Source organism: Lampris incognitus, chromosome 20 (assembly GCF_029633865.1).
Source record: "Lampris incognitus isolate fLamInc1 chromosome 20, fLamInc1.hap2, whole genome shotgun sequence".
In the NCBI taxonomy this organism is placed as follows: Eukaryota; Metazoa; Chordata; class Actinopteri; order Lampriformes; family Lampridae; genus Lampris; species Lampris incognitus.
Window position 1 is genome coordinate 18,212,319 of NC_079230.1, and position 23,096 is coordinate 18,235,414.

Sequence of the window (23,096 nt, forward strand, 5' to 3'; positions counted from 1 at the left end):
TAGAAGACTGTGGTTGTATTGGAAATCTCCCAGTGGCCAAGAGATAAAGGTCGACAAGAAGGAGTTTTCAAAATGCAACTTTGATTACATGAAACAACCAAAGATGTGTTTTCACAGATGCCTGTTTGAATTCTGCGCTCTACACAGGTGCTTTTGGCAAACCCCGTTTCCAAACCAGGGCAATAAAGTATTATTGCACTATTGTATTTCTACACACTTCCAACATACTGTCTCCCCCTCACTCATGTCCTCTCCCTTCTCGCAGGGCTCGGGCTTCCACGCGTCGCGAAGACAGAAGTATGGCAACGTGTTCAAGACCCACCTGCTGGGCCGTCCACTGATCCGGGTGACGGGCGCCGAAAACGTGCGGAAGGTTCTGATGGGGGAGCACACGCTGGTGACGGTGGACTGGCCCCAAAGCACCTCCACCCTGCTGGGGCCCAACTCACTGGCCAACAGCATCGGAGACATCCACCGCAAGAGGAGGAAGGTAGGGGGGGAACAACACGCTCGTCCAGACATGCGTGCACGTCTGCACACGCACGCATCACATGTACACACATATGGCACAGCACGCACAACCTTTCTATGAACACGCAAACACAAGCATACACACATGCAAGGTACATATGAACTCAGTTTGATAATGGCATTTGAAACATACACTGCATGAGGGTTAAGGTAGGAAACAGGTGTGTGCATGAGTGCGCGACACACACACACACACACACACACACGAAGAGAAGACTACCGGTGAAAAGTTAGACGGTCCTCTCGTTCTGCTCAGCAGTTCTAGCCACTGAAGCGTGAGACCGATGCTCCCTATCCCTCTGTCCATTCACTTATCTGGGGGGGAGGGGGGGGGGGAACTGGCCTTTAACGTTTGATGCCAGGTGATACTGCCTCATTTACTTTTGTCTTCTCTCCTACATTCCTCCTGTTTCCCTCTCTATCGCCTTCTCTCTCTGACGTTAACTCTTGTCTCCTGCTCTTCCTCACTCCAATACCTCTTCTTCCTTTCTATTTTACCCCATCTCATTTGCTTTATCTTTCTTCCTCTCTCCTTTGGGTCTCCCTCCATTTTGTTTCTTTTCTTTGTCTTTGTCTGGGCATCTACACTCTTCCCCTCTGATGCCCTCTCACTCTCTCCCTCCCTCTCTCTCCCTCTCTCTTACTGCCAGGACCATTTCAGGTAATCAGCCACTTACCTCCCTCCCCTATTATCCCCTTGTCCCGGGGGCACATACCTTCCTTTTCCTCCCACACACACACACTAATAAAAACACACATATCACAACAAAGTCTATGGTTACTGTGTGTGTTTGTATGCATATACACATGTAAGCCCGTGCACACACCAAGGTTTTCCTGTAAATCTCCCTCCTCTCTCTTTTACTCTTTCTCTCTCTCTCTCCACCCCTTCCCTCTCCATCCCTGGATTCTCCAAGGTAAGGAATGGGGGAGGGAGGGGTGGGGCTGGTCAGATTTCATTGTTCCAGTGCCCAGGGACGATGAGGACTCGGCTGGGTCTAATCTCAGCCCTGATCCCTTTAGCTCTCCCTGGAGACCCCCCCAGACTAACCTCATGTAATGACCCCTGATTAGGAAGGCCGCCTCTGACACTGCACAAAGAGGGGCTTTTCATTGGGGCCTAAAACACTGGCACATAAGCATGCGCAAGCACACACGCACACACGCACACACACACACAGTGCATGGAAGCATATGTGCACACACCTTAACTATTTGGCACAGACCTGGCAGACAGACTAGCTACCAGACACACATATACATAGTGTTTTTTAATCTCTGCTAATCTAGGGAAAGGTGAATGAGCCCATTTTCCTGCACCGCTCCACCCTTGTTGTCCATCCGTCCCACACATTTTCAACTGGAAGTTTCCCAGTACGGCCACAATCTGTAGTCATCAAGCAACGGGGCCTGAAATACCTTAACTGAACAGTAGTTATCTTATGTGTGTGTGTGTGTGTGTGTGTGTGTGTGTGTGTGTGTGTGTGTTTGTATGGGGTTCTAACAGGCTATTTCCCGTTCACTTTCCCAGCTTGGATATGTCAAATCAGAACGGGATTCAGTTTGACAAATTTTCCGTCACATGCTCGATTCTCTTCCATCTAAGCTGCATTCCCATCTAAGTCGTTTTTCGTGGTGAATTGCTGTGGCCGGGATTGGTAGAGGTTGCGTGTCTTGCCCATGGATACCTCAGCACATGCTGGCTTCTGTGGGTATTTAACCTGCCGCAGTAAACGCCTGGGCCACTCTGCAGCACCTGTGTAAATGGCGTGATAGAGAAGCCACAGACAGATGAACGGAGGGAAGAGTTATAGGGGAGTATGAAATACTGAGGGAGAGAGAGAGAACGAGAGAAAATAGAGGACAAGCGAGGCAGAGACAAAGAGAGAGAGAGGGAGAGAGAAGAGGAGGAGAGAGGAAATCGGGTAGAAAAAGAAAATAACAGAGGGAGAAGAGAAAGAATGGCAAGAAGGGTAAAGAGGTCAATTGGATGTATTTCAGGCTTTGTTCAGAGGTGTGCGTGCATGCTAGCCTATGCATGTGGGTGTGGGTGTGTGTGTGTGTGTGTGTGTGTGTGTGTTTGGGCAATGTTCCACAATGTTTTCTGGGTAATAAAACTAAATCAACAGTCAGAAGCGAAGCAACATCAACTGAGTGGAGGAATGAACGATCGGTTTACTTTCTGACCCACTGGACCAAAACTGGTGTGTGTTTCTATACACGTGTGTGTGTGTGTGTATATTAGTGCACAAGCTATTCTCGAAAGCATACATGAGGGTGTTGGTTTGCGCTTGTGTACATGCGCCCTTGCGTTCATATGTGTGTGTGTGTGTATATGTGCACGCTTCGGTGGATACTTGAAAACTGTGCATGCTTGTGTTTTAGCCTAGGTGTGCGCGCGTGCTTGTGCATATGTATGCGTGTTTATGTGTTCATTTCACCTCGTCGTGGTTTTCTTAAGGAAAAACAATCTTCACACAGCACATCGCCCCCGGTGGATCAACAGCGCCAGCCAGTTTCCACATAACCCCATGTTAAACCAGCAAACTAGCTCACCGAGGGAGCCGCGGTGGCCTGGTTTCCACTACAGGGCAAGCAGCTAGCATGGGGCTCACCTGCTAGCTCTCTTTCTGTTAGACCGGCCACCTGGCTAGCAGAGGCTCGCTGTTTGTCCCGTGACCGACGCAACAGTCGCGTTACTCGGTGAAAGGTAGTTTCACCCTCGTGCTTCGATCCGGTTTCATCACCGTAATTCAGCATCAAGCCAATTTGTTCCACCGCGGCTTGCTTCTCCAAGTTCAATGTAGGCAGTGCCAACTCTGCTGGGCTGTTGCGTAACAAGAAGATTTATAGTAGAAATTCATCTTTTTCAGCTACAGTCACCAGTATAATAGACCGATTGTCTTTTAGCCTTTTCGAAGACATCGAATGAACAATATTGCTCATTGAATAAATTCAGTGAGTAATACTTTCCATGATGTAAAAACCTTTTTATTTCTTCTATTTTCAGTGCAGTTTGGGAAAGTGTGAGACACTCGACTTAGCGAAACATCATGGTTTGAAATTTGCACTAGAGGAAATGCTTTTCTACGATCCACGCCTGTTCTGTACCGAGCGGTATGATTTAAATAGTACAATGGTCATGAAAATGTAACCTCGGGTATGAATCCTCAAACCCAAGCTGCCACTTTTTGCACGAGTCAAACAATCCACCTCTTTTACTGAGGAAAAAAACCATTCCTCGAGATCACCGTTGTCTTTACATGACCTCTGCCCTTCTTGTTCCCCCTCGTCGTCTCTAGATCACTTGTCTTTTTTTGGGGGGGGGGGGTCCTTGGCCTTGGCCCTTGGTAGGCCCTGTCTGGCCTCGCAGTGGAAAACTGGCAATGACCTTGTATTCATGTACTACAGGAACAGTCTCTAGGGTCAAGAGTCCAAGAAAGAATCTTTTGGGTGTGTGCAGAAGCACGCACACGCACACACACAAATACACACGCACACAGTTTTTCTTAGAAACAATGTTGACTGTGGCAACCAGGTCTTATTTTCACTCCCGCTGACATACCTCTCTCTCTTTCTTTCTCTCGTTCTTTCTCTTTCTCTCTCTAGCTGTCTTCTCTCTTCCTTCGCCGCTAACATTCTTCTCTTACCCTCACACCTTCTCTCTCTTTTTCTCCTTCGTCCTCTTCCCTCCATCTGTCTGCTCCATATTTTCTTTCCCTTGTTATTCTTTCTCTCTGGAACGATCCCTACATCCCTATATTTAGGACTGGGAGTGACAGACGGTGAGAAAACAGAGAGAGAGAGAGAGAGAGAGAGAGAGAGAGAGAGAGAGAGAGAGAGAGAGAGAGAGAGAGAGAGAGAGAGAGAGAGAGAGGATAGCAGGAGGAAGATTTAGATTGACCTCTGCCTAGATTTTGTGGTCACTCCATCCTTTTCATATCTTGTCTTCTCCCTCTTTTTTGCACATCACGTATACATGCGTTTCTCTTTCACTCTCTCCCCTCGTCTTGTCGCCCGCCCCCCCTCTCTACCTGTCTTGCTTCGTCCTTCCAGTGCTCTCTCACAATATGTTGTATTCTCCTGCTGTGTGAGGTTAATGGGCTCTTTCCCTTTCAGTCTCTACTCTTTTTCATCTTCTCTTCCCCTCACTTTCTCATAGCTAAGCATAGTGTGTGTGTATTTGTGTGCTCGTGTTCTTGTACAAGACCCTGTTGTTCTGCCCATCACCAGTAGAGGGCTTTCCAATCATAATTCGGGTGAAATTTCTCTTGATTTCTAAGGGGTTTTTTTCCATTTCAATTTTTTTTCTTCTTTGTACCCCCCCCCCCACACACACACAGATGCACACCCTCACCTCTATTTCCCTGTAGCCGAATCAAAGTAAGCATGAACATATGACGCTGAGGTAGAGGAGGAGAACAGGGGGATGAGAGAGGAGGGCAGAGTGACACTTAGCTAAAATTGGCACCATTTGATGATGTCACCGTTTTGCGCGGGTTAAAACATCGAGGTATATGTAGGATACTGATTTACAGTCTAGTAAATCCTGAGTATTATGGCGTTGAGTGGAAGTCTCTGTCGGCCGCTGGTTAATTTGCAACGGCCAGTAAAGATCCATCACCAGAAAATGATGCTTTTCCTCGCCTCATACTCAGCCTCTGATTGTTTTAAAGTCAGGTTGCCAAGTACAAGAGTTGTGAACAGAACAGACTTCCATCACTTTTTTTCCTCAGAGCTTGAAACAATTTCCGAACAATTTCTTGCTTAATAACTTAATAGAAATTCAACTTTAATGATTTTCTTTTAAGCTTTCGACCCGAGAAAGAAAGAGGGAAAGACGGAATCCTTGTTTGACGAAGAAAAAGAAAGAGAAAAAGGAAAAAGAGAAAAACGATGGATGAAGGGGCAGGGAGAGACGGGAAGAGGTGGGAGCAGAGGGAGGGAGAGAGAGAGAGACAGACAGAAGGAGGGAGGGAGGTATGGCATAAGGAGGGCAGAGAGAAGAATAAAGGAGTATTTACGTGTCTGTGGAACCAGCAGCTCCCAGCACTTTCATATAATTTAAGACATATGGACGTTATTAGGACGACCATGTCTCTGTGTGACTGTGTGTGTATGAGTAAGTGAGAGAGACCTTCTGTCTTTGACAGTGTGTGTGTGTGTGTGTGTGTGTGTGTGTGTGTGTGTGTGTGTGTGTGTGTGTATAATCGTGTAACAATCTCTGTGCCTGGCAGTTTGAATGTGTGCACGATTATATTATTGTGTATTTCTATGCAAAATGTGTTTGTGTGTGTGTGTGTCCATATGTTTCTCTTAGCCGGTGTCTGCACTCCCAAGGCATAGAAGACAGTCACGTTTTTGTGGTGCAAGCAAAACACCAGCCTGCCGTATGATCCCGCCCCTCCCCCATCCTGTGTGGTATTTGGAATGTCCCAGAGTGACACTGCATTAAAAAGAAATAAAATACATGTAAAAAAAAAATTCCCCGTTTGATTGGCAGCCAGGCTGTGTAGGGAGATGCCATGTGCGTGTCTGGGTGGGGGTGTGTATGTTTGTCTAACCTGTAGTTACCTTCTCCGAGTCTTGGCCCTTTGCCTGACTGACTGCCTGGCTCTACGGTAGCACAATGCTACTGCTTTATAGACTCTGTGTGTGTGTGTGTGTGTGTGTGTGTGTGTGTGTGTGTGTGTGTGTACACATGTCCATCGCAGATGAACAAAAAGGCTTGATTTACCGTATTATACGACCCAACCCAGTAGATAGTTTGTGTGTTTGTCCAGTCGACTTGTAGTCCGTCTGTGTTCATTGTAGGAACTGGCATGCATCTTTTAGCCCTCGTGATGAAATTGTGTGCATTTCCTTTTGGCAATTCACCGGCAATCTCGCTGAATGACTAGCTGGTTGACTAATTTGGCTTATGATTTGTAGACTGGCTAAAAGGTACCTCATGACTTTATTGACTGCATGACTTACAGCTTACGGACTATACAGTAAGCATCCCAATAAATGAAGGAGCAGTTAGTTAGTCAGTCTATCAACTCACTGACATCACTGATTTACTGACTAACTGGCCAACTAAGGGACTGACTACTTCTCCAGTATGAGGATTAGTAGTTTTGCAGGCTGATTTGAGGTCAGAGTGTGTGTGTAATCCCCTGTGATTGAGGTTTGAGAGTAGGTCATGTAAGCTGATCTGTGACCGGCGGCCCCGGGGCACAGCAGTAGAGGAAATGTAGGGCTGCTAATGTCTTAGAGAGCTCTGTGATCTGCACTCACCACTCCCTATCTGAAACACACACACACACACACACACACACACACACACACACACACACACACACACAGAGGCACATGCACAAGCATGCTAACACCTACACATGCATGCTCACACTGACACCCACAGGTTCTAACAGACACACAAACAGCCATGCAGATGCACACAGACACACACTGAATCATAAAGGCAATACAATGACAGACAAACAAAAGCGTACAGGCACCCTTGTGTGTGGAAGTGCAATCATGCAAGCATTAAGACACAGTAAGAGAAGCATGGGGGACATGTGTGCACACACATGCACACACAGAAGCATGCATTTACATATGCACTTATTCAGAGGCAAACTTGCACATTGGTGCATGCACACTCTCTCTCATACACATGCAAGCACACACATAAACAGTACACAGTACACACACACCACCGGCTCAGTAGGCTATTGTTCATTCATGCTAAGGGAAGACCGAGGGAGGGATTCAGGCTTGGGGAAATGCAGCAAGCAGAGAAGAGGCGGGGGGGGGGGGTGCAATGAGGCATGGGACAAAATAAGAGACAGCGGGACCGTAGGCGAGGTAGTGGTGAAGACAAACGGCCTCTGGAACCACACATATTCCTGCTGGTCTGGGTTCAGATCCCACCAAGAACCCTCTGGGTTTAAATCCCACCAGGAACCTGGACTCAACCTACCAGAAATCTCCTTTCTCCTTCCTATCTCCTCTCCTCCTCCATCTCCCCTCTAGTCTACCATTTGTCTCAGCTGTAAGAAACATGACCTCTTACTCTAAAGCTTGTCCAAGAATGTCTTAGGGCAGTACTTGGGATTAAATCAGATGTAATGTTATTTGTCAAAACAAAGCCCAGCACTAGTGACTGATTCATACAAAGGGATGCTATGAGTGACCAGAAAAACTTCACTTTCTTCCTCATCCTCTCTCTCTCGCTCGCTCTCTGCAATTCTGCTGACTACAGGGGAAAACACGCACAATGTATAAGTCTCTACTGTTAAAAAGAGAGGGTGCAAGGGGAGGAAGAGGGGAGAAAGGGGTGGGGGACAGAGAGTGGGAGGGGAGAAAAAGGGGGTGAATTAGTTGAAATGAGTGAGATTATCAGATAAAGTGAATTAACAACTGCACCTGATGGCATTTCGCTCAGACACGGATTGAGGATTGATAGTGTCATGTCAACAGAGTTAATGTGTGTGTGTGTGTGTGTGTGTGTGAGAGAGAGAGAAGATTTATTCCTGCTGAAAGACAAAGACAGCGTATTATCTTTAATCAGTCCTATTCTCAGTGAATCTGATGGTTTGTTTTGTGTGTTTGTTTCCACCTTGGATGAAATATGGAGATCTTCATCTGACTACTACTTCTATAATATGAATAATGAATTTTCCACCCGTTTCTCTCTCTCTCGCTCTTCCTTCCCCTCTCCCTCCCTCTGTCTGTCTCTCCAGGTGTTTGCGAAGGTGTTTAGTCATGAGGCCCTAGAGTCCTACCTCCCGAAGATCCAGCAGGTCATCCAAGAGAGCCTCCGGCTGTGGAGTTCAGACCCAGAGCCCATCAACGTCTACAGGTAGGACATAACCTGCTTCGCATTTGGGCCCGTGTGCACTGATCTCCTCTCTTCTCCTCACTTTCCTTGTCTTCTATGCCCCCCCCCCCCCATCTGCTCCTCTTCCCTTCCTGCAATGTATTCACCCCTCTCTCTTCCCGTTGCAGGGAGAGCCAGCGGTTGTCTTTCACCATGGCCGTGAGGGTGCTGCTGGGCTTCAGGGTGTCGGAGGAGGAGATGAGACATTTGTTCTCAACCTTCCAGGACTTTGTGGACAACGTCTTCTCCCTGCCCATAGATCTCCCATTCACCGGCTACAGGAAGGTGTGTGTCTTCAGCACCCCCCCCCCCGCCCCCATCTGCCAAGTCTTCCCCCAGCTGACTGCTGGAAATGATGCAAAAAAAAAGTTTCTCCCTTTAACCTTACCTGTTTTTTTTCTTCTTTCGACCAAATCTCTGTGATACACATTTATTCTTGGAACGCTAGAATTGTTCCATAAATCATTACGTTTCTGAGGCTTTCACTGCAGTGTTCCTTCCTCTCGGGAGGATTTAAATGTTGGCAATCCGGTCTTCTGCTGTCTCTGTTTATTTTAAATGGCTCTAGACGAGAGTGTCAACTAGATTCCTAATTTGTAAAATTAAAAAAAAAAAAAGAATGTAAATAGAGACATATGAGACGAAGAGGATTTTTTTTTAAAATTTTGTCCCAGGAGTAAGGTCAGTTCATTCCTCAACGTATTTTCTATCATGGTTTTTCCCCCTCACTAAGACAGCAGGAAAGCTCAGAGCAAGAAGGGAGTAAGAAGTGAGAGAAGAAAATTAGCTTCTGGTGGGATTTGATCCTAAAAACAAATTAAGAGTTGCATAAACTGATAGACTGTAAAGATCGCAGAGGGGTTGAGGGAGGGTGACACACACACATGCACACACTGAGAGTCAGACTTGTGAGCTGCCCCGGACTTATCTTGAAATGCTGTTGTAGTGCCGGATTCCCTGGTGAGGACAGAGAAATGAGCGATATCATCGGATTAAACTTTTTGGTGTTTGTCTGTGTGCGGGTCTGCAGGGAATTCGTGCACGTGACACCCTTCAGAGAGGCATAGAGAAAGCCATCAGGGAGAAGCCTCTGTGTTCCCAGGGGAAGGATTACAGCGACGCGCTGGACGTCCTTCTGGAGAGCGCCAAGGAGAACGGCACTGAACTTACCATGCAGGAACTGAAGGTATACACACACACACACACACACACACACAGAGGAGCAGACGAAGACACGCTTATGTGCACATAAGCACACAGGAGTACAAAGTACACAACACGCACATTTTTCAAATACTGTAATTCGTTCTCTGAGCCACAACATATCGATAGCGCGCCAGGTAACTTTGTCTTCTAACAGCTGTATGCTCGGACATAAACACTGGAATATCCATCGATGTGCAGACACGGCAATAGCACACACACACACTAAACAGAAAGAGGCAGACAAATTGACATGCACACCCTCTATTTACCTATTAGAGTAATTCTAAGGAATTCTGTGGAAACTCTCTCTCTCTCTTGCTCTGTGGTTTCTGGGTTAAATCCAGGGCCAAAAATAAGTCAACACTCCCCCCACCGGGGGTCTGAAAGAGGCCTCCTGTACACACACACACACAAACACACAGAGTAAACGAGGGAGCCCCTGTCATACAAGGCCAGGGCCGAAGCACCCTGCCGCCGTTTTGTGACGCATGCTTATATAACACACATGCCAACATGGACACAACCACACACACTTTCACACAGTCATGCACACAAAAACACATCACACGCAGACACACAATGGGGACATTTATGCATAGAGGCACTTAAATACATACAGGAGAAACTCTTATAGAAGATGGGTTATAACATGCACACACATAAATAGAGACACACAGTGACGCCGATGTGTTTTGGCAGGGATGATGGCAGATGGGAGGTTTACAATGAGAGCCATGCTGCCCAGACTCAGTGGCTTGTTTCCTACGTTATTTACTCCCTGACCTTTGTAATGGGCCAAACACAAGATGCGGTCAATGTTGTTCTTGGACCCAAAACGTCCACCTCCAAAACTCTACTTGTCAGAAACGAAGAAAAATTGGTTTATTTTCAGATCAAGACCATTTACTTTTTCAATTGTGCAAGCGAGTTTAACATGGCTTCCTTGTGTGTGTACGTCTCTGTGCTGTTTTTGTTTGTCGCTCTTCTTTCATGAATGTTTGCAATCTTTTAGTAAAGTATAGGGGGCTCGTTTCCAATTTGGTGACCAAATCCATCTCGAAATCTGTTTGGTATTGCTATCTCCTAAAATGCTGTGGAATCTTTTTCTGGCGGTATAGCTTGACGCACACCATCACCAGCGAGACGGCTATCTCTGACCTCTTGTAAATCTGCCATCTGTCTTCCTTCCTTTTCCCTGAATGACGGGCGTCTCACTTGAAAGATATTGATGGAGACATTTGTGAGTTAGCTCAGAATCAGGATCAGATTTATTGGCCAAGTTTCCATGTTCAAAGAATTTTACTCTGTTTGGCTTAAATAGATCAGATTAGACAATATAAAATACACTATACAATACACACAATACACAACAGCAGCAGCAAAAAGGTTGGGGGGGGGGCGGTTAAACGATAAGAATAAAGTTTCATAGGGATTAGGAAATAATGTAAATGAATAAACACTTAGGTGCAGATAACACTATTATGTACACTAAACAAGGGAAAATGTGTTTACCTTCAGTGGCCGTGTTGGTATTTTCTCACATGTCCAATACAGAGTAATTATCATACCAGTCAGTAGACCCCTATTCTAATGAAGTTGCCTGTGTTCATGCTGGAAACCTACTAATGTGCCCCTCCAACATCTCCCCACCCAGGAATCCACCATTGAGCTGATCTTTGCTGCCTTCGCCACCACGGCCAGTTCCAGCACCTCCCTCATCATGCAGCTCCTCCGTCATCCTCCCGTCCTGGAGCGCCTGAGGGAGGAGCTGCGGGCCCGGGGCCTCCTCCACAATGGCTGCCTCTGTCCTGAGGGGGAGCTGAGACTGGAGACCATCAGCAGCCTCAAGTATCTGGACTGTGTCATCAAGGAGGTGCTCAGGCTCTTCACACCGGTGTCCGGAGGCTACAGGACCGCCGTGCAGACCTTCGAACTCGATGTAGGTGACCCTTGCGCTGCACAAAAAAGCAAAAACAAAACCCTGCTCTAACAAAATGTAATCTGGTATGGAGTGTTAGCACCCTATTTTTTGTAAAACAAGTAGAAAAAATGTCTGCCCAGTGGCGTGACACAATTCCTTTAAATTTGTATAAACTAACAAAAACGTCTGTTTCCAATGCAAGTTGGTTTCTGTTCTACTAGTGTTACTAATTCTGCCTTAGTTTAAAGATATAATCAGTTAACATATAAAGTCTCATCTAACAATTAAAATATGGAACAACTGTGGCAGTAGAACCAAGTTTAATCTTATGATCAGGCATGCCCACAGAAATGAATGCTTTACTCATATCAACGCATGCACGTGCTCTCTTTTACTAAACACATACATCTAAACAGAGAGACTTACTCGGTAATGGGGACTACATGGGCATAGGTACAAGCACACACCACAAAAGCCCTCTTTGACACACTTAAACACACCAAGATCAGCAAAGATCTGCTACACTTACACGACACATTTCCTAGTAGAAGATGCGATTTCTTACCTTATGGCTTCATCTTTGCCTCTTATACAGCTGGATGCAAAGTCCTTTATAATGTCTTTAAAGTCCATCTGTTAAGCCAGTTCACACTCAATGGCAAGTATTGCCATTACAATAGCTCATATTTAGGATGAATATGATTATTACTGGCCTCTACGGGTCCCCCCCCTAGCAGCTGGGCTCCAGAAAGCTTTCCCCGCTTATGGGCGGCCCTGCCTATGACAGAAGATAATGGTAATTTTTAACTTTTTTGGATTTTAAGGCTGACTGACACTAAAAGACTTCTTAAAAGATAGATGTTATTTGCAGTAAACCTTTATGTAACTCAAAAAAATGCATCCATCTTCGTTTGAGTTAATTGTTATCCTCAAATCTTGGCTATCTTTGCTTGAATATAGTAACACATTTACTGGTGGGGCAAGGCCAACTTTCCACCTTTACTTGTTTGCTTCACTGTCGTTCTACCTTTTAGATTGATGCACAGAAGTGATCACATATCTTATAGAATGAATATAAAGAATTATTATAATATGAAATACTGACAGTCTATTTTTCAACATACTATTTGTGTGACTGTTGTTCAGAGCTCCTGATGCAAGCAAACATATTGTGATGTGAGAATCAAGTTGACAGTCTCATCATCCTAACTGACCTTCCAACTTCTTCCATCTTGGCAGGGCGTCCAGATCCCCAAAGGCTGGAGCGTCATGTACAGCATCCGGGACACTCACGACACCTCAGCTGTCTTTAAGGATGTGGACGCCTTCGACCCCGACCGCTTCAGCCAGGAGCGGGGTGAGGACAAGGAAGGCCGCTTCCACTATCTGCCCTTCGGTGGCGGCGTCCGGTCCTGCCTGGGCAAACAGCTTGCCACACTGTTCCTCCGCATCCTGGCCATCGAGCTGGCCAGCACAAGCCGCTTCGAGCTGGCCACCCGGCAGTTCCCCCGTGTGGTGACCGTGCCGGTGGTCCACCCCGTAGATGGGCTCAAGGTCAAGTTCTACGGACTGGACTCCAACCAGAATGAGATCATGGCCAAGTCGGAAGAGCTGCTGGGAGCGACGGTCTGAAGGACAGACGGACAGACGAGGAGAGGAGCGGTGAGAGATCTGCGGAGGGGCGAGGGAGGGGATCGAAGGAAAGAAAGAGAAGCAATTGGAGAATTTTTTTTTCCTTCCCTCCTTTCGTTCAGCCAAGTTTGAGGTTTCTTCTGAAAAACTGACAGAAAAGCAGGAGTCTTCTATCTCTTATTCCAAGCAATGATGAGTGGGACTTTCCTCAAATAGGAAGAAGCTGCCAAAAACTTCTAATTATGCTCTATTTTGTTTATTTTCTAAAGAAATATACAAACATAAAGTACAGTATGTGTAAAAAAAAAGCTATGTAATATAAATCGAAAAAGAAAGTATGGGTATCAAAGGAAATGCACAACTGGAGAGGAAGACGTCACACGGAGATACTTTGGATGAAATGAAGTGATGAGAGGTTAAATTTAGAAGTAAAAGATGAGGGGAATGGTAGTAGGAAGATAGATGGATGAAACAGGGTATGGAGATGAAAGATGAGGATAACATTTTAGCATTAAGCTTGTGTTAAATCAACATAAATGGACCATTTAGGTTGTCTACCAGGGTAAACGAAATTGTATGGATTAGATTACACTGATAAACTAAGTGAGATATTCTGTATAATCTGGTCCAAAGTAAATTGAGGAACCGGATTTCTGTGGGCCACCTGGATTCAAGACCAGTAGGGACTGCGGCGAGATTTGTAAAGAAAGGCAGAAATGAGAGGTGGCATTGATCAGGTTTGCTAAAAGTCATACCATGGCCTTTAAATTCAAAGTGATTACTACCTGACAGATGCAGTCAAATGACAGGGACAGCACAGTGGCGAGGCCAGTCATGACAAAGGAAAAGCATGTTACTGAACTGGCTGGAAAAGGTCTCTGTCATTTCTATCGTCTGACAGATCAGCGTGCTGCAGATTTGGTAGGACCGCTTTGACACTGTTTATTGATTCATGATGCAGTACAATACCACGAGCAGTCCGAATGGCTAAAAATTGCTCTCTGATTCCCTTTAGCAGGGGCAAATATACATTGTAAGTTTTTGGATGGTTTTAAGGAGAGTAGGGCTTTACTGAAATGTAAAGTTTGTAGTGCAAATGGAGAAAGCTAAATTGAACGGACACTTTCACGGGACATTTTGACTTCTAATATTTTGAAGCGATGTGGATGGGCAGTTTTTCGAGCCATATTCATAACTCATGTTTATATACAGTAGTCCTTCATGCTATACACTACACTTCAGAAGGTGACCGACACTGATTCTGCACCACCGGTGGTTCTCTCTGTAAAAAAAAGGCATTATTATTTTTCTATATTGGCAGAAAAAAGGGTGCCATGTTAGATATCAGCTCTTTATAGAGTCCATGACATTGAGCTGGTGCTCATAATTGGAGCACTTTGCAATGAGTAAGACGAGATTCGGTTCAGAGATGATGAACATCACATACAACCTGTAATGTGACGTATTGGGGTTTGAACCAGAGTACCATCAGTACCATCAGAACATCCTGAAACCTTACAGTTGATGGAGTTAGACCTGGGGAAGAGAAAACAAACAAATTAGCTGAGTAAATGAAAGAGATTGAGAGGATTTCATAAAGGCACAAACTAGAATGAGCAGAGGAGGTGGGTCGATGAGATGAGATTCGGGCCACAGTTATAGATGAGGAGGTCTGTCGAGGGAAAACAAACTTCTGTGAAACAGACAAAGACAAGCTGAGGGGCTTATGAATCTCAGCCTTCCAAATCTCTTCTCTCCTGCCCCTCTGCATTGTTTTAAAATGTTACTTATACTTTCCATCTTGTCTTTTCCAATTGCGTTTTAAACTCAGGTGGAGGGTGGACATTTTTGAGTAAGACATCTTTTTTGATATTTAACTCTAAATGACTGCATATACAAAGACTATCCTTCTGGTAACTTGCCTATTTTTACAGAACATCACCTACTGTTTTGTTTTTAATGGTTTTATTTACATGAGTAGTTTGGTTTTGTATTCTATATTCCAAAATTTGAGGGTCTCTCAGCTTACACTGATTAGCCAAAACATTAAAACCACCTGACTAATATTATGTAGGTCCCCCTTGTGCCACAAAAACAGCTCTGAGGCATGGACTCCACAAGACCGCTGAGGGTTTCCTCTGGTATCTGGCACCAAGACATTAGCAGCAGATCTTTTAAGTCCTGTAAGTTGCGAGGTGGGGCCTCCATGGATCAGACTTGTTTTTCCAGCATGTCCCACAGATGCTCGATCAGATTGAGATCTGGGGAGTTTGGAGGCCAAAGTAACACCTTTAATGCTTCATCATGTTCCTCAAACCATTCCTGAACAACTTTTGCAGTGTGGCAGGGTGCATTATCCTGCTGAAAGAGGCCACTGCCATCAGGGAATACCCTTGCCATGAAGGGGACATCATGGGCACTCTGACCAGTCTGCAGCTATTCAGTCCCATGCGCAGCAAGCTGCCATGCACTGTCCTGACACCTGTCTATCATCTATCATAGCCAGCAATAACTTTTTCAGCAGTTTGAGTTGCAGTAGCTCTTCACTTGTCAGTGGTTTTAATATTTTGGCTGATCATTGTATATCAACCTTTGCTGCCAGCTTGTGTCGTAGTACTGTCTGCTTCCAATATATGTGACCATTATGCATCCTTCCTGGTCAGAGAATGGGTCCCGAGATTGCAGAGCCCATCCCATAACAAAGATGTCAAGATGTTTAACACTTGATTCCTAAAACACCCCATCATGGCCTGCCATGTGTTTTCTTAAGTGTCCTTGAGCAAGGTAGCAACCCCATACAAACTCACCAATGCAAGTTTCTGTGAATCACAGCACCAGCTAAATTCCTCAACTGTAAATCATAAGTTTGATTAAATTTAGGAAAACGGTTTAGTCAAATGGTTCCATGAAGCTATGGGAGAAAATTGAATGAATTAAGGTCAAATGTTAATTATGCTTTTTTTTTATGAATCTGTACTTCAATGCATAAGCCACATTACTGTCTTATGTTGAGGTTGAACATGATGTTGGCCACTGACTCACTTTTGTGGCCGGGATACATTGAGAATTAGCTCTTATGGAAGGAGCTCTAGCATAACTTTTTAAACTGAAGGAGAAGAGAGGGATGATAGAGAGAGGTGAAGAGGAGACCTTCATACATGCTGCTTGAGTGTCGCTTTGTCATTCTGTGTTTTATTTTGTAATCTGTTTTCTTCTCGTCTCATCGGGGCAGCCATTTTGAATTACGTGGAGACGGTGACATTCTGTCCTATCGATGCTACGAATGCAAACTTCCGTGGTTTTGTTCTTTCTTTTTTCCAGTTTGTTTTGAAAAGCTCAATATAGCTAAAAGAGATTTATCGTCCGACGTGATTGCACAATCAGAACTATCGGGACTTCTGTGTCCAATATTTGGTGAGAATCATCTTTTTCCCCAGATGTGGGAAGGTTTCTATAACAGAACCATAAGACTTGTCACAAGAACTCTGGGACATTCAGGAAGCCTCAGGCACTTCCTCAAATGGACGTCTGGGAGGACCAATGAGGCTCATGGGGCGGGGTCAAACTTGGAAATGCTCTTCGTCATTGAGCGAGCTTTGTCCAGAAGCATTGACGGATACTTCGCGGACAAGACATTGTTCACTCTCGCTACCAACCACACCACTGATTTTTTTTTTTTTTTGGTCACGATGAGAAAAATATGAAAATGGATTTTTTTGCTGCTTTCTTGTGTACATTTATATTTGAGAGATCTAGATTGCCATGATAGTTTGTATCAAGTGAAATTTTGCCTCCCCCCCTTTCTATATAATGTAGCTGATAAAATATTTGCATTTTGTGAAAGCAAAGAGAGCGTTAATAGGTTATAGTGTATATTAACTTGTATGATAGTCCTTTCTTTAGCAAGCGATGGGAAAATCAGCTATTTACATCTACTAATAACCTAATATTAATGTTATTGTATGATTAATATTGTCATAAAATATTTGAAATGCTATTTTTTATTCTATTACAGATTTAGTTTTTTTTAGTCTAAATGAGAGAGGTTGTTGGTAAATATTGGATGTATTTAGAATATCTATTTCAGTTATATTGTAAACAGTGTTTAAAATGTTAATATGGTTGATTTGGTTACTGTTAATAATTATTTGTTTTGTTACTCAGACTTATTATCACTGCATTTTATTTGATATTAATTATCAAAAACGGAAAGCACTTGCGAGGTATGATTATGTTTTTAAGTGCCATGCGACTACACTTCCCCCTTCCCGCTGACCTGGCGGGTTCGAAGACCTTGTCTTTCTTCATTCTGTATATAATGTTATTTCTTTTTACAGGAAAAATGTCCGCCTAGTTTTGAATATGAATGTTTCTTCTTCCTCCCATCCCTATTTTTTTTTGTTTTGTTACAGTGATTGTTCAATGTACTCCTGAAATAAAATATAAGGTAAAGAAAAATCAAGGTGTCATTCGTATATGCTGTTAATCGTTTATGCAGATTGAGGTAGATGATTGAGAGGTGGGCAGAGGAAAAGAAAAGACTGACCATAGTGGTTAAGACGACCTCAAGAGCCACGTATGTAAATGCTTGGTAGCTAAGGTAGCACTTAAAAATCTATCAACGGGGGCGTCCGGGTGGTGTGACGGTCTATTTCGTTGCCTACCAACACAGGGATCGCCAGTTTGAATCCCTGTGTTACCTCCGGCTTGGTTGGGTGTCCCTACAGACACAATTGGCCGTGTCTGCGGGTGGGAAGCCGGATGTGGGTATGCGTCCTGGTTGCTGCACTAGCACCTCCTCTGGTCAGTCGGGGTGCCTGTTCAGGGGGGGGAGGGGGACTGGGGGGAATAACGTGATCCTCCCACACGCTGGCACCCCCTGGCGAAACTCCTCATTGCCAGGTGAAAAGAAGCGGCTGGCAACTCCACATGTATCAGAGGAAGTATGTGGTAGTCTGCAGCCCTCCCCGGATCGGCAGAGAGGGTGCTGCAAGTGACCGGGACGGCTCGGAAAAGTGAGGCAATTGGGGAGAAAAAAAAAAAACCTCATCGACACGTGCACGAGCAGGGTAGCAGGAGATAGGAAACAAGGCGGTGCCATCAGTCGTGCTGTTGGTGAGCAGTTTCATCCAAAGTGCCTTGCAAAGCAATCTTCTGAGTGTGTGCATGTTAGGGATAGGTGGGCCCCAATGGGAGTTGAACCCTTAACCTGGGCAATGAAAGCACTCCGCTCCACCCGCTGGGCTGCACATGGAACAGAAGCCCTTAACGGTGGCAGTGTGGGTGCCATATTCACGTCATTAAAATGTCTTCAGGGAACCTGGCCTTTGGTCATCTCTCATCTGAACCTGCACAGGGGCCTCTGGAGCTCCATCACTGCCTCATAACCACATGACAGACTTGATGCTTTCTGTGTGTGTGTGTGTACTGGTGTGTTCGTGCATGTGTGTGCAGTCACAACCACACAGTCTTTTGAAGTTGGGCTCTCTAACCGCGGCGTTCCTTAAGTAACGGTCCTATTGGATGAAAGTGAGGCCCAAATCAATCATGTGGAAATACACAAAAGTCGTGCGGGTTTGGTGTTTAGACATCCGCAGTCGAAGCCCGATCGGAAAACGACAACTTTCTGGAGTACAGAAAATGCACAACAGGTTGTCGGTGTATGAAGGTTCGCGTGCACGCGTGCTCCAACACACACAAGCAAAAACGCACAAGTAAACACACCGCACAAACACCTGTACGGATCTGACATGGAAAAAAAGTAAAGGATTTTAATCTCAATCTTTCTGTCTGAAGTCGTAGAGTAGCTTTCACCTTCCTCAGGGAGTTATTTGTCGGTCCGGTTAAAAATGGCCATCTAATCTACCTCATAGTTCACAATGACAGGAACGGGACAGCGAATGCTACAGACAGACGGTCTCTTCTTGTCTCACGTTCCATCTTCTCGTCACCAAATATGAGCTTTATTCTCTAAAGCAGGAGCTCGGGGACGCTTTCAGGACAGAAAATAAAGAGAAAGATAGACTCCGTTTGTCGTCTTTCATGTCCCAGCCTGTAAAGTTCACCTCCAAACGTGAAACCCCATCATGGCACTAGTTCACTGGAGGTCCACGACTGAGGAAAATTACAATTTCATGCAGTACGGCGTGGACTTGTAAGATTTTAGCGATTTTTGACTTTTAAAGATGCAACAGAGTAAATACAGGTTTACACTCTTCTAGTCAAATCCAACCCCAGGATCCAGACTGACAGAAAAACCCAGCTCTCTTCTCATGTGGTGACCAACAATAAACCCAGAATGTAAAAAGAAACCCTCTTGACTGACTTACGTCTCAGGTTCAGATTTAGCCAGTGCATTTTTCCTTCCCCTGCAGTTTCCCAGTCAACAAAACCCTGTGGTTTGTATACAACAGTGGGAACACATGTTTGATGTTCCCGGTGAGTTTCTCTCTAGCTTGATGGAAGACAGACAGAGTCAGAGAGAGAGGGGGGAGGGAGAGAGAGAGAGAAGGAGAGAGAGAGCGAGGGAGAAGGAGAGAGGAGAGGGAGGGGGAGAGAGAGGGTAGGAGAGAGAGGGGGAAAGGGGGAGAGAGAGAGTGAGGGAGAGAGAGAGAGAAAGAGAGAGCGGGGGGGGGGTGTTACCGCAACAGCGAGTGAGAGACAACTACAAGATGAGAGAAAGAGAGGGACATGGGCTTGGGGTGAAAGAGAGAGATGTGATGGAGGGAGGGAGAAGGAAGGAGAGAGGTGATGGAGGTTAGATGAGATGGAGGGGAAGAAGATAGGGGGAGAGATGAACAGACGGAGAGAGAGAAGGAGAAAGAGCGATAATACAATGGAGCGCAGATGTCTTGAACTACACACACTTCAAAGACGCAGATCAGGGTTGCGCACATGCATGTGAACATGCGCGCGCGCGCGCACACACACACACACACACACACACACACATACAAAACAAATTCTAGTAACATATGATAATACTGAAACATGGTCACATACATGCACACACAACCAATGCAAAATATGTTCTGAACAAACATTCATGAAAAAAAAAAATCAAAGGAAATGTTCCCAATAAGTGTAGAAATCACACACACACACACACACACACACACACACACACACACACACACACACACACACACACACACAATTGAAAAGTGCTTGGGGGCAAGAACTGGAGGTTCATTGTGCTGTTTGTTTGTATTTTCGCCACCAGGAGAGACTGTTTTGCCCACTAAGTACTACAAGATGCACGGCTTCAAGGACCCAGCAGACTGCGTGTGTGTGTGTGTGTGCATGTGTGTGTGTCTGTGGGAGTGGTTTGTGTTTGAGATGTCCTGGTGTGCATGCATGTGTGTGCATGCACACACCCGTGTGTGTGTGTGTGTGTTGTTTGTGCATGCATATGTCAAGGTCAAGTGTATGATGGTCAAGCTTGTGTGATTTGGTTGTGTCCAAGCTTGTTTGCGTGTTTTACCCTGGTTTCTTATTTTCCTGTCTTTCTGCAACACACAGCCAGCGACTAACCTTTCATTTTCTAAAGGTGGCCGTTGTGTCCTTCTGTGCATCCATGCATGTGCATTAGTCATGATGGACATGCTATTTTGCACTTGGAGGCACAATCCATAATTACATGTGCCGCCACAGCCATGTGGCGCACTGTGGTAATACAACGCTCTGCTGACAACCAAGAAACTCGGCACATCTCGCCACGGGGTGACATGGTGTGTCTGATTGTGAATGGAGACAACAGATAGCCTCAAATGGAAATTAGTTCAATTGGCTGGTTTTATTTCTTCTTTTTTTTGGGATCAATTATCCTGCACTCCGAGCCGTCCCGGTCGCTGCGCTACCCGTTCTCCAGATCTGGGGAGGGCTGCAGACTATCGCATCTCCTCTGATACATGTGGAGTCGCCAGCTGCTTCTTTTCACCTGACAGTCAGGAGTTTCACCAGGAGGACGTAGCGTGTGGGAGGATCACACTATCCCCTCCCCCAGACCCCCCCCCCCCCAAACAGGGGCCCCGACCGAACAGAGGAGGCGCTAGTGCAGCAACCAGGACACATACCCACATCCGGCTTCCCACCTGCAGACATGGCCAATTGTGTCTGTAGGGACGCCTGACCAAGCCGGAGGCAACATGGGGATTCGAACCGGGATCCCCGTGTTGGTAGGCAACGGAATAGACCACTACGCCACCCAGACGCCCGTCAATTGGCTAGTTTTCTCAATGGCAGGTAATGTGGTGAGCAACATTTAGGAAGTTTGACCAAAGCAACTGCAGAATAGGAGAGGACAGCCACTGCGTGAATAAACTGCAGACTGTCCCTTTAAGGAATGAGGAATGAGTAGCGTACGGCCTTCTGCACGTCCTACATGGTCTCTTAAGTGTTAAAAGCAAGGTTCTGCTGCCCCGTACCCTTTCTGACTGCATGTAATGTGTTCTTGTTATCGATAATGTGTTTTGTGTTACCATTTGTCGTCCTCAAGACGGCTCTCCTGACGGCTTCACCGGGTGTCATCTTTGCGGAGGTGAGACAGGTAACGTCTGAAGAGCTTCACACCACTGTCATTCAGGATGCGAGACATGCTCTGTGCCTCTTCACTTCCACATTAGGAGAAAATTTAGTCAGCTACGGTCGCACTGAGCCCGGGCTCAGTGCGGTGTTTGTGTTGAGAGACGTGGGTAGACACAAAATGTCCCGGGTGTTATCAGAGGTGTGGAGGCTTGTTTTACCGGCTGTAAGATGGACATCCTGGCAGTGACTGTACTGTCTTATGGCGGATTAAATATTTAGACTTAAGCCAGCTGGTCTGATGCTGACTCACACAGCCAAACTGTCTGTCAGCCTCACACACACACACACACACACACACACACACACACAAACAATGAGTTAAGGCAGAAAGAGATGAATGAGTGTGTGTGCGCAAAGAGGAGACGTGTGTGTGTGTGTGTGTGTTTGTGTGTGTGTGCATGTGTGTGTGAGAGGTGTGCAGAGAATAGATAATAGGAGATTGATACAGCCAAGTGAGTCAACAGAATTAGTCTCCTGTGGGACCAGACATGTGACAGCCCATGTCAGGACGGGATGAGGATGTGAAAATAAAAGCCACGGGGTGGGGGGGGGTAGAGGGGAAAAGAAAGTGAATGAATGCATTATCACAAACTGTAAAGGCAAGCACCTAATTTTCCCATTCCAGTCCATTTGCCCTCTGACCCCTGACGGCTTTTTTGTTAGCGTCAGTGAACATGAGATACTTTAGAAACGTCACCTGGAGAGAGAGAGAGAGGGCAAGCAGACAGAGAGAGAGAAGGCAAGACAGAGAGAGAGAGAGAGAGAGAGAGAGAGAGAGAGAGAGAGAGAGGTCAAGCAGAGAGAGAGAAGGTGAGAGAAAGAGACAGAGAGAAGGCGAGAGAGACAGGGGGGCAATCAGAGACAGGGGGCAAGAGAGAGATGGTGAGAGGGCGAGCAAGGGAGACACAGACAGACAGACAGAGAGAGAGAGAGAGAGAGAGAGAGAGAGAGAGAGAGAGAGAGAGAGAGAGAGAGAGAGAGAGAGAGAGAGAGAAGAGGGAGTAGATAAATGGGGGCACATAACAAGAAAGGAGAGATGGAGGGAGAAAGAGAAAGTGATTCAAAACAGAGTGAAACTGAATTCGGTGTAAAATTTACTCATCACCTGAAAGCCATCCAGTCATCTAGTCAGTGGGAACCTAAACTTGCCTGAATATGTGTGACTGCTGACGGTTACACAGAACAGAAACAGAAACATGCAACGCCTCAAGTTGTGTATGCAGAATTCACAATAATAACAACATGTTCCCGGTTGTATTCACCAACTCGGTGGGGTGTTAGGGTGAGTTCAATGACCGATGCATTCAGGGAAGTTATAGGTTATAGATTAGGTATTTAGAAGTCAAATTT

The 23,096-nt window shown here is 45.6% G+C and overlaps 1 protein-coding gene across 1 annotated transcript; it reads left to right on the forward strand.

Moving 5' to 3' along the window:
• The first annotated feature begins 244 nt into the window (after nt 1-244).
• On the forward strand, nt 245-17,612 carry LOC130130471 (cytochrome P450 26B1). The gene is made up of 6 exons (XM_056300181.1): nt 245-490; nt 8,265-8,383; nt 8,530-8,686; nt 9,432-9,587; nt 11,262-11,546; nt 12,768-17,612. The coding sequence occupies exons 1-6, from the start codon at nt 245-247 to the stop codon at nt 13,158-13,160; spliced, it is 1,356 nt and encodes a 451-aa protein (XP_056156156.1). The 3' UTR covers nt 13,161-17,612.
• Nucleotides 17,613-23,096: the final 5,484 nt, after the last annotated feature.

Excerpts from the sequence above, each read along its gene's own strand:
- LOC130130471 (XM_056300181.1), top strand. The coding sequence starts at position 245 with ATGTCCTCTCCCTTCTCGCAGGGCTCGGGCTTCCACGCGTCGCGAAGA. Across the intron at positions 491-8,264 it reads TCCACCGCAAGAGGAGGAAG|GTGTTTGCGAAGGTGTTTAG; the intron begins GTAGGGGGGGAA and ends CTGTCTCTCCAG. Across the intron at positions 8,687-9,431 it reads CATTCACCGGCTACAGGAAG|GGAATTCGTGCACGTGACAC; the intron begins GTGTGTGTCTTC and ends GCGGGTCTGCAG.